Source organism: Etheostoma cragini, chromosome 20 (genome assembly GCF_013103735.1).
Source record: "Etheostoma cragini isolate CJK2018 chromosome 20, CSU_Ecrag_1.0, whole genome shotgun sequence".
NCBI lineage: Eukaryota > Metazoa > Chordata > Actinopteri > Perciformes > Percidae > Etheostoma > Etheostoma cragini.
In genome coordinates this window covers 3,665,769-3,677,836 of record NC_048426.1, presented here as the reverse complement: position 1 = coordinate 3,677,836, position 12,068 = coordinate 3,665,769, and the positions used below count along the sequence as shown (strand labels likewise).

Sequence of the window (12,068 nt, the reverse complement as noted above, 5' to 3'; positions counted from 1 at the left end):
AAATTAACTCCAGTACAGCTGTGAGAACAATCAGTAAACGTACTGTAATTAGACTGATATTTGGAAGTATGTGAGCAGAGACACCATCTGGGAGACACCATCATTGGATATTAAAGAGCAGGTTCCCTTTTTCAAGTGAGTCTTTTAAACAATAGTCAATACCAATATGTACATTGAAACCGATTTTGCTTGCTGTGTTAACTCCTACTGTTCACACTGGCCATTAAAAGATCCCCTCTGAAAGAGTAACTATCGTTTTTTTCCACCTGAACACTATGCTATGTTTTTGTGTCTAAGTGACTGATGGGAACAACAATCTCTGACATTTGTCCAGTCCAGGCCAGTTGGCATGGGCGAAACAAGCTACAAAGTAAGTTAATAGGGCAACTGTCTAGCTTGTATTTACCTTCACAAAAGTGCTAATTTTGCCACTGACAAGTTCACATTGATAATCTAAGTGTCTGAACATTATGGAAGGGATCCCTTCAGAGATAGACCTTTTAAACCTATTTGAGACCTTTCACCAGAAACACATCTGAAATCGCTAGCGCTAAACCAACATATTCTCACTCCCATCTTGTAAAATACGGACGCTTGGTCAGGTGCCTTTGTTGTTGTTATTGACGATTAAAGTCTCCTTTAGTGTCATACAACACGCTTCACCTAAACGCACTTGGTTGGGACTACTGGGCTTCCTTTTGACGCGCTTGGTCGTGACTATTGGGGTCCTTTTTGATGCCCTTAGGTTAAGGATAGGCTTGTGAGTGGGCTTACGGTTCCGTGACACGCGGGACCGGGATGGTTGGGTTTAGGAAAAGGTCTAGAACTGGTTGGCTAAACCCACCAGACTACAATAAAAAAACAATTTTTTTTTTGCGTATATACAGCCAATATATTTTCACCTGTAAATTGGTAAACTATGTGTTTATTTCAATAAAAACTTGAGTTGTGATCGATGAAAAATTGGAAAGACAACCCAAAATGTCTTTGTATTGTTTTTAGTCAGTCACTGAGAATATTAATCTAAGCCCGTCAGTGGCGAAACGAGCACTTTTGGTACAATTACTTACATTGTTGCTTGTTCCGCCGCTGCCGACTGCAGCAATCTCACCTAATGGACCAATGTCAAAGATGGTTGTTTCCATCAGTCACTTAGACAAAAAAACATAGGAAAATAGGGTACAGGTTGAAAAAAACGGAAGTTACCCTTTAACATGCTTCCAATGGAAGTGATGGGAGACAAAATCTACAGTCCCCATCCCGCCCACATATGAAGTTATTACTGCATGAGGCTTCAGCCGTGTGAATTACCGTAATAAAATCAAGTGAAAATCTTCCAAACTTACAGACTGTTAGTCCTAAATTTCTTCTTAAGGTTTCTCTGGATAATGTTTCAATGCTGAGCTGCGGCAAAAGAACAGTATCAGAAAGTAGGAATTTATTCCTAAAGAGACCATAACTTTGGAAGATAATCGCTTGATGTTATTAACTTGACTGATGACGCCTTCTGTTAGCTTAAAAGAAATTGGAATGTTGTACATAAAAAAAAGACTGTGGATATTATCCCCCCATCTCTTTCAATGAAACCAATTCAAGAATGTATTTTGTAATGGCCAGTATGAACAGGAGGATTTATAATAACAAAGCAAAAATTGTTTACAAAGACTTGAATACATTTTTCTTTAATACTTTTGTAACATGGATGACAGGATCTCCATGGTGGAATTCCTATGTCCACCCTAACCTTGAACTCTGATCTGGACTTGTCCAGGCTGACAGCAAGATAAACATTGACACATGCCACTGCTGTGGGAGCCCCGTGTTCGGGTTTGATTCCCACAGTTGCTCCAGAGGCGTGCGTCCTCTGACATACAGTATATAGCAATTGTAAGTCGCTTTGAATAAGAGTGTCAGCTAAATGACATGTAATAATAAATAACAATCATTTATTTTCTGCTTACATTCTGTACACACATACTTATTCTCATATGTTATAATATATTAGATAAGATAGACTATGTTGATCCCAAATTGTTAAGTTTTAGTGCTACAGCCGCAAAATATTTAAGCTATATGAACAGACTGAAAGACCTTCAAAACAGCTGAACCCCCATCTTCCATCTTCTCATAGTTTTGCTTCTCTCTTCTCCTCTTCTTATCTTTTCCTTCTGTAACCCTTCTTCCATAATGCAAGCCATATGCTCATGTGCGCCAGACTTAAACGGATCCAGTAAATTCGTATGAAGCACTGAAGTAACTTGCAAAGACTTTGAGAAACTTGTTCATGTCCAACAATGACATCCTGCTGTAACCTCTTCCAACTAGCCAAAAGTCGGAGCTGAAGAGCAAGTGCCAACACCAAGGTCTTCGGCCCAGCCAACCCAGGGGATGTAACCCAATAAGGAAAGAGCGTCAAGCGTCTTCATCTATCCATCCATCCACCCGTGTGTCATTGGCGCAGGGTGGTTGTGATTAAAGGTGGTAATCACTACAAGCTGAAATAAATGATCAGAGTAAGGTAATCCCGATCCTCAAGAAGTAAAAATGTGGCAATATCGGCTCTGAATACTTGCAATTGGGATGGGGACATTCGTATTTGGGACAAAGTCTGTATGTTGCCAGTAGTGTCAAAGAATCCAGTAGAGAAAAGTGAGGTGTGTTCAAAGAAAGATTGATGGGAAGAATAAACTCCCTGAACACTGGGCTGACTTTTTACGTGACTCAACCAACAAATAGCTATACATTCTTGTCTAACAACATGAACTCTGTGAATTGCCATTAAATTAAAGAAATCAAGTAAAATCCTCATCACATCTGAGGTTACTGTCCTTTTAAATGGCTGTACCAACTGTCTCATGTGCACTATTGACACTGATGTTGTGGTGATCCTAATTGGCAAGTTCCAACACATGGTGATGGAACTTGCAAAGATGTGCCAAGCAGTGAACATCTGGGTTGCTTTCAGTAAAAACGAGAACTTACCCTAACCCTTATCACCAAATCAATGTTATCTACAAAGCCCTGGGTAGAGCGAAATCACTAGCGTCTACAGTTTCACATATTACCTCTAAACCTGACAAAAAAGGAACTATGAAAATTGACTCTAAATAATTCAGATGAATACATTTGATATAGTTTTAACAAAGTGAAGAGAAACATTTTTCCGTCAGGAACTTAGTTAGTGTTATTAACATAGTTGTTAACGTAAAGGTTTAAGTTTTTTCTTTCGTCTTGAGACTTTTTGTGTACCGTGTGAGTCCCTAGCTCTGGTTCTTTGTCGTCATCTGCAGGGTGTATCAGTGTATCAGGGTGTCTCTGACTCTAATTAGACTAAATCATCAACCTTTGAGCTTGTAAGAACAGAGCACAAAAAAATGTCTGTTAAAATTATGGAGAGACCAGTTTATTGCCATGGTTATATAAAATAACATATACATATATAATATACTTAATACAGGAAAGGTCTGAGAAGATTAATATTGTGATGGATCCTTCCAGTTGATTGTTGATTGAGAAAGACACTGGAGAAGAGCTGGACACTACACTGAGAAAGAGATTTTCACAAACTTGGACATGGTCTACATTACATGGTCTAGGTTACAGAGTGGGCCAATGATGGAATCCCTTTAGGTGGGCAGTGTGTGTTGTTTGATGTGAAACTGTTACAATCATAGACTGTATATCCAGTAGCTGACAGTGATGTAACTCACTGAAGTGATTTTCATGTAGTGATGGCCAAATGAAGATTTGTGAACCAGTCTTTATTTCCTGAGCCTCTTGATGGCGCTCTCTGTTTGCAATGTCTTAGTCTACATGCGTTGGATACCGTTTACCATGTAGCAATGAGGTTTTCTTTTAAACGTTTTTAAAACCCTTAATCACCATAATGCTTATTTGGATAGTTGTCACTGTCCACCTGTAGACTTAATCATTGGCCTATTTTATTTATTTATAAAGCTATTTTTTGTGTGCTTCCATCTTAGTTTCTTTTTTCCCAGGTCTAATTCCTGTTATTTGTCCCTAAAGTCAACACTGAATTGGGTAAAGGGGCCCATAAGTATGCTGCTCCCTATGCGTGAAAAAATTTACAAAATTGTCTTAGGCTTTGGAAGTCCATGTCATTTTGAACAGACATGGAGTCTGGCACATCTGGCTCTAAATGTTTTTTACTGATTGATCTGTTTGATCTCTGATGTAGATAATTTCATTTTGTTGTTTTGTTCAGCAATAGACTCTTTGGCAGCAGCATTAAGGGGGGAGACTAACTTTCCAGGTGTTATGGTATTTGGGTCGATGCACAAACTTATCTTTTATGTGGATGAGATACTACTTTTTGTGTCCTAACCTATCACATGAATATCCTGTCAACTTGGGACAATTGACTCAAAATGTTCAGGTCATATGGTAAATTGGTCTAAGACACAGCTCAGTGCCCCGTAACAGCCTTCCAATCAGGTTAATTTAGTTGTACAAGCAAGGTGTCGCATATCTGGGTATCTTATTGCCTCCCCAGTTAAAAGACCTAGTTAAAGTAAACACAGGCCCAGCCCTCCAGAGTGGGTGGAGCCAAATGAATGCCCTGTTGCGGCATTACACCAACCCAACCACACTGATCCTGGTCGAATAAAGGCTAGTCTCTGCAGACCACCTACTTCTGAAAATCCACTCTGCCACAACGGAGAAATAAGGGGACTCTACTCTCCCAGTTGGTAAAAAACTGAACTGGCAGAACCACGGCCTAACATTGCAGGAATTAAAGTAAAAGCAAACAACACGCTGCACACCACATCCCTTTTCACTAGTACTAAGTCGTTCAAGCAAGCACAGGCCCTGAAAAAGAAGCTTGACATGTCCAAGAAATTGAATTGTATAAATAGACAAGACATTGGCCATGACACTGCCGTTCAAGTCCTCAACGCTCACCCCACTAAACAAAGCCGTCAACACTGCAACGCCATTTGTGGAGAGTGCACCGACCAAAGTGGGAGGGCATCTTCAAGCCTGCGTGTAGGCTGTGGTGATGCACTCACAAAGTGTGAGGCACTTTTTGGACAAGGCTCTACTGACCACACTATTCACAAACCCCACAAACAGCCATTGAGTGTGTCTCATTGGGGCCGTGCATCAAGCTTAACGTTCCAACGTACAAGCCCGGCAAAGCAGATGCAATTTTGCCTACATGAGCAATGCGTGGGCTGGACACCAAAAAGCATCTAACTGATGAATTCTCAACTTGAATGAGCTCTTCAATTTCTTGGAAACAAAGGAGGGAAAAGCCGCACTGCGGTCACTGCGGCGTAACAAGCAACCAGGGTGCACCGACATGGCTCTCAGTACGCACCCTTGTCGCCGAATGACAATGCCTTCAGAGAGGAGAAGGCTCCACTGTGATATCCCATCTTGAAATGCTGTTGTCTTCTTCATCAGCAAACGAAGCCACTGACTCAATGCCAATTACCACAGGCAGCGTCGGGTTGGAGCGGCATTTTACATGCGTTTTACAGGTTTTTGAAAATTTTACTGAATTGAGTAAACTTGTATGACATGTACTACATAGCTCGTAGTATGTACATTGCTAGGAAAAAGCCTGACATCACATGCCTGATGTTCCTCTCCTACTGCTGTCTTTGCTATTGGGCTTAGCGCCACCCAGATGGTTGTAATTTGTTTAAAGAAATACAAACAAACAGAGTTAAATAGGAAAAAAGATTGGAGATGTAGCCGGACCATACTCCGGCGCTGACACAGAGCTGTGAGGATAGGTTTTGGGAATGTGGGACAATGTCTTTATCAACCTTTTGGGTTGCAATAATTATTGATGCAATTTTTTCCTTTGATTTTTTGAGTACGTCTTATGTTTCCTATGTGTATAGTTATTATAGAAGTATATCCATACCTGCACAGTTGAGGAGGATCTGTGTTTCCGTGTGGTAGTGGTAGACATCATGGTTGTAGTCTCAATGAAGGTAGTGGACATTTCTGGAGACATGGCCGTGGTCCTGGCTGAGCCTGCCACACTGGGAACATCACCTACCAACCTCACACTTCCATTAATCTTGATGTTGGGGTTGCTCTCAGCAGCCAAGTTCAACACTTTGAGGCCGTTGTAATAAAGGCCAGACAGTTGACCCTGAAAGGGCCTGCCGTAATCACTACCACCAATTCCGACTGTTGCTTGAGTGTTGAAAATTGTTAGCTGCCGTCCTAGAGGAGACATCGAGATGTAAGATATTTTCAACAGAGAAGAGTACATTTCAATACACGTTTTTAGCTGCACTATTCATTTACATTGAGCCTAAGGGCCTTATTTTTTGTGGCGGAGGAACGACCAGTGCAAGCAGTATTTCAACAGTTTGGTATTTTCCTAATGAAATTTGTCTTGCCCAGCTGTGTGGAATTTTGATGCCCAGTAATCTGTGCTAGGGTCTGACGAGAGACACAATCAAGTGGTTGGCAAACAAGGTGGCATTCACGTTGTTGTTTTTTTGGTGGAAATTAGGTCTTATTTTCCCCATTGATGTTTTAAATGCTTATATGAAGAGTTTTAGGCCTGTAACCAAGCCCACCAGCTACAAGATAAATCATGACCATTATACATTTGATATGATACCAAATTACAATGGCAAGACTGTACAATACTGTAATGGACAAGACAGTGGGTTCCACCAAGGCTTACGATTGTGTGTAGTGTAGTACTTCTCCATGATATCTTTGAAGTTTGACTCCACATTGTCTACGTCTGATTCCATGCAACCACAACCATTGGGGCGGCTGTGGCTCAGTGCTAGAGCGGTTGTCTGCCAATCGGAAGGTTGGTGGTTCAATCCCTGCCCCCATGTCAAAGTTTCCTTGGGCAAGATACTGAACCCCAAGTTGCCCCCGATGCTGCGCATCGGAGTGTGAATGTGTGAATTTTTATCTGATGGGCATGTGGCACTTTGTACGGCAGCCTTGGCCACAGTGTATGAATGTGTGTGAATGGTGAATGTATCCTGCATGATGTAAAAGCGCTTTGAGTAGATGTTAAGACTAGAAAAGCGCTATATAAATGCAGCAGATTTACATTTGATTTCTGCATTTTTTGAGTTATACTTCACTGTGACAGCTTGGCTTAGCTCTTTCAGAGCTATAACATCAGTAATTTTTGACTGGCTGTAAGCATCTTAATCACCACACCCAGCTTTTTTGCACATTGCACTGTTGAACATACACGAACCAAAATAGCAGGTAAGTTTTAAAATGCCCAACTTTGCGCTGGTTGTTGCACTTGCACGCTTAAAATAGGACCCTCAGTCCATAACCATGATTCATGACTAAATGAAAACATTCCATAATAATGAGATTCATTACTGTGATTCATTCACATGTATCCTATATTGAATTATTTCACTATTTATTAGCTTATTTATTTACAGTTATTTAGTTTAGTAGTTAGAAATGGGAAGCATTACTTTGGTCTGACAACTGATAACAAAAGAAAGTTGTTATTAATATCTTATGACTTACATTATTGTGGTGTCTCCAGGGACAAAAAAAATATTTGGAGTACTTAAATCAAATACATTATTGTTTTATAAACTCCATCTCATAATTAATGTAGGCCTTAAACATATAATATGTAATCTTCTGCTGCTAAGGGTCTCTCAATCATAGATTTAAACTAGGGCTGCACGATTTGGAGAAAAAGTCATATTGGGATTTACAACACTGCGATTGTGACTGGGATATACAGTACAGTAATGTGTATTTCTCAGCTTGAAATTATAAAATTAAATGAGCATAAGTAGAATTATAAGAAATAATACTTTTTTTAAATAATAAAAAATCATCTTTTCAAAATAACCCTTTTTGCTTTGCTCAACTGTACAAATGAAATCAATTGATAGTAACAATACATAATCTTATTGAAATATTATATATGTGGAGACTGCAGTACACACTAGAGTGTCACAGACCCAACACACCTTTCTTTACTTAAATCAAGGTTATGCACTTTCACAGAGTGACATTGGGATTGCGATAACATTATTCCTGCAGCCCTAGTTTAAACACAGACTTCAAACACTTCCTGAAGTTGCGAGGGAGTCGTTTTTTTCATTGTTAACCACCATTGCAGATTAAAATGCAGCTTTTCACAGACAAGTTAAAGGTCCCATGACATGATGCTCTTTGGATGCTTTTATATAGACCTTAGTGGTCCCCTAATACGGTATCTGAAGTCTATTTTATATAGACCTTAGTGGTCCCCTAGTACTGTATCTGAAGTCTCTTTTATATAGACCCTAGTGGTCCCCTAATACTGTATCTGAAGTCTCTGTGATGTAAACCTTAGTGGTCCCCTAACACCGTATCTGAAGTCTCTTTTATATAGGCCTTAGTGGTCCCCTAATACTGTATCTGAAGTCTCTTTTATATAGACCTTAGTCGTCCACTAATGCTGTATCGGAAGTCTCTTTCCCAAAATTCAGCAATTTGGTGCAGAATTCCAGCCACTAGAGCCAGTCCCACAATGAACTTTCCTTAGCATGTGCAATTTCTGAGTGTGTAGTTTTTGAGGAGGAGAGAGGGGAGCAAGGTGGAAGCTGGGTGTGTGGCTTTGACCAACTGCCACTTTGCTCATTTGAAAACTGTGATGTCTCTCTCTCTCATGCCAAATTCTCTGGGCGAGCAAAGCATAGAAATGGGAGGTAACCTTGCCCCTTATGACCTCATAAGGGGAAGATTCCAGATCGGCCCATCTGAGCTTTCATTTCTCAAAGGTAGAGCAGGATACCCAGGGCTCGGTTTACACTTTCACCATTTCTAGTCCTCTAAACCTCTATATGCACCCACTCTACCAACTGAGATATCTTGGCGCCCAATGAGTGTTCATTTAATCTTTTATGTGCAGACAGTTTTTTTCCACATAGTAGGATAGTAAAAACATACTGTAAGCATAGAAACATTCTTTTAACAATTACCTTTCTCTTGTAGCCACTCTTCTACTGGTCTGGCGTATTTGAAAGGAATTTTCTTATTGGCCATTTGATAGCGTTCAATGTCACTGTTCCCTTTAAAGTTTAAAAAGACATTTATAAGGACATTTATTGATCATCAGCATTATGCCACCGGGAGAAAATGTCAACATTTACAATAGGTTTAAATGATTTTAGCTGATTTAGAATACACTTTTATTAATAAAAAAAGAAAGTTAATTACAGCATAACTAATTATGTTCTTAATATCCCTATTTGTGAACAAATAAATATACAAAGATATAAAACTATTATTATGTAATACACGAAGCAAACAAGCAAAGTGTAAACATGTCACCGTTCCTCAAATCACAACAAATAGTTTTGCATCATTCCATAACCCCCACAAAATGACAGTGAAACGACAGTAATACTTTGGGTCCGATAAAATTTGGAATTCATTAAACCATTTTTGGCCTAATGCCAATGCTGTATCTAGTTCTTTTTTTACACCCATGGTCTGTATCCTTTCATTTGCGTTGATGAACCATGAACATGTCATGCATTTCCATCTCTATAATGCAGCGTTTCCATCTCTATGGCAATAAGGACTTCAGTGAATATGCAGCCAAACAAACCATACACAGTCAGGTAGCTTATAAACCCTTGGTGTTAGGCTACTGTTGAAGTGTTGCCATGGTTGTGATTTGTAGACCCTATAAGTTATATGGATAATATCTATAAATAAATACCCATATTTTAATGTAAAATGGATCAATTATTTATTCCCATATTCCATCAAAAGGACGTACTCCAGTACACAAACACGGAGATAGGACACACACACACACACACACACACACACACACACACACACACACACACACACACACACAGCCCTACATTGGCGCCAGCAGACTACTAAAGCAGGACACTTTCAACAGAGTTACCAACTAGTGGACTACTAATACAGGAAAACAATAACAACAACATCAACAACAAAAGCAACAAAGCAAAAGGATTGTGCATCAGTAAATTGGTCTACACTTTCCCAAGGTCATATTTATCCATGGTTATCTAATGTATAGATTAGATGTAATCTAATCTAATGTATCAACGTTTTCTGTATCTCTGAACCTTAGCCAGGCGGCCGCATCTGTAGAGTCTCCACTTCTGTCCTCCAGTAACCTGACTGACTTTGTGGTTGTTTTACTCCTTTAATCTTTTACTTCACTGACAGATATACTCCATCATGTGTTCACTCAAAGTATTTTAAGCACTGTTCATGACGTGTTTCCATTACCTTTTTTACCCATATTGTCACACTTTTAGTAGCAGGTTTTCATTGTTAACTGATACTATCAGATTTGCAACAGTTATGTTTGCCAACATATTTGTACAGTAAAGATGTAAAATAAAGATTGTTAGTTTTAGATTAGATTGATTAATAGCTGAATAGTCGTACCTGTTGGAAAGTGTTCATTGATCGCCCAGTTATCCACCTGCAGTGTAGCATTGCCACCATTCCTGGTGAAGCGAACAACATGATACTTCCCATCATTCACTGGGGTACTGCTCTCCTGCACACTGATGTCCACTGTGCCAATGTTAAATGTCACCCCAATTTTGCCTTGTTCCTGAAATGACAAAACACAATTATTCATTTATATCAATAACATTTGAACTTGCTACAGTCCTTTGTTGCCGCAGTTGAAGCATCTGCAGTGTGTTATGGTTGTATTATTGAAATATGATCACTGTGTGGATATCATAAGTTTTTACATCACAGACCATCATTGTGACCATAATTGCCACTGTTCATCATATCCCCAACCGGCCCCGTCAGACACTGCCTACCAAGAGCCGGGGTCTGTCCAAGGTTTCTTCCTAAAGGGGGAGTTTTTCCTCGCCACTGTCGCACTAAATGCTTGCTCTTGGGGGAATTATTGTAATTGTTGGGTCCTTGTAAATTATAGAGTGTGGTCTAGACCTACTCAAAGGGTCTTGAGATAACTTTTGTTATGATTTGATACTATTAATAACATTTAACTGAATACTTGATACTAAAGGCAACACTTGAAGGCATTAAAATATGACAGCTGCCCTGTTGATGAGCTGGACTGTAATGTAACTGTGAGGCAAATTAATAAAAATGAATTTTCACAATACTACTTGATTACTTAAAAAAAAAAAAGAAAGCTATGTAATGCTTATAACTGTATTATGAAGAGCTGTTAGTGAGTCACAAAAACAATTATGTAGTAATACTGTAACTTTCTTTTCAAATTCTCTTAACAAATTTGTTTGTATACACAGTTATGCATGTAGCTGTTGAATGATTTTTGAATGTTTGATGCAATTTAATAAAAAACAGACTCTGTGGCAATTTTAAATCCTTTGAGTATGTGGTACAGCAATTTGGAATTCTTAGGTCTCAAGTTTTCAGATATTTGCAACATCTGTTACTGGGGATTTGGGGTGGCAGTAGCTCAGTCCATAGGGAGTTGGGTTGGGAAATGAATGAAATATCAAATGATTTTTTCATATAGTAATAGTATAGTAGAGAGAGTGCTACAGCTGAAGTTATGACAGATTCCTGTTAACTGACTTTCTTACTCATGGTAGTAACTTTGAAATGCAACAATTAATCTAAGGTATCTTAAATTGCAACTATTTTGTTCTGAAACGGAAGCAATGTTAAAGTTCTTAGTAAGTGAACGTATTTGATTAGATTTACATGTATACTGTATATATATTCTATGTAAACCTGACAGTAAAATAAGCCATTACATTATTTTGTTAAATAAAGGTCCAGTGACGCAATAGAAAACACATTGTGTGACAAACCAGAATCCTAAAAAATACTGTGATACAAATATCCAGCACAATGGGAAAGGTCACGAGGGTTCAGGGTATTATTAGATGCTTATGCAGAACCTGGAGGATAGAGCCCTCAAGAAAACATGGGAAAGGGATGTGAGTATTACACTAGATGAGTAGAAAAGGAAAAGCTGAGACATTACCAAAGATAAAAACATTGTGTGTGTGTGTGTGTGTGTGTGTTTGTGTGTGTGTGTGTGTGTGTGTGTGTTTGTGTGTCTGTGTGTGTGTGTG

General features: G+C 39.1%; 1 protein-coding gene across 1 annotated transcript in view; it reads right to left on the bottom strand.

Moving 5' to 3' along the window:
- Positions 1-12,068, bottom strand: part of nrxn3a (neurexin 3a) — a 191,381-nt gene that overhangs the window by 19,992 nt on the left and 159,321 nt on the right. Inside the window, exons 20-23 of the mRNA XM_034857472.1 lie at positions 10,876-10,885; positions 10,420-10,591; positions 8,961-9,050; positions 5,897-6,204 (exon numbers count right to left, since the gene is read on the bottom strand). Of these exons, the coding sequence (XP_034713363.1) occupies positions 5,897-6,204; positions 8,961-9,050; positions 10,420-10,591; positions 10,876-10,885 (580 nt within the window). The remainder of the gene's footprint in view (positions 1-5,896; positions 6,205-8,960; positions 9,051-10,419; positions 10,592-10,875; positions 10,886-12,068) is intronic.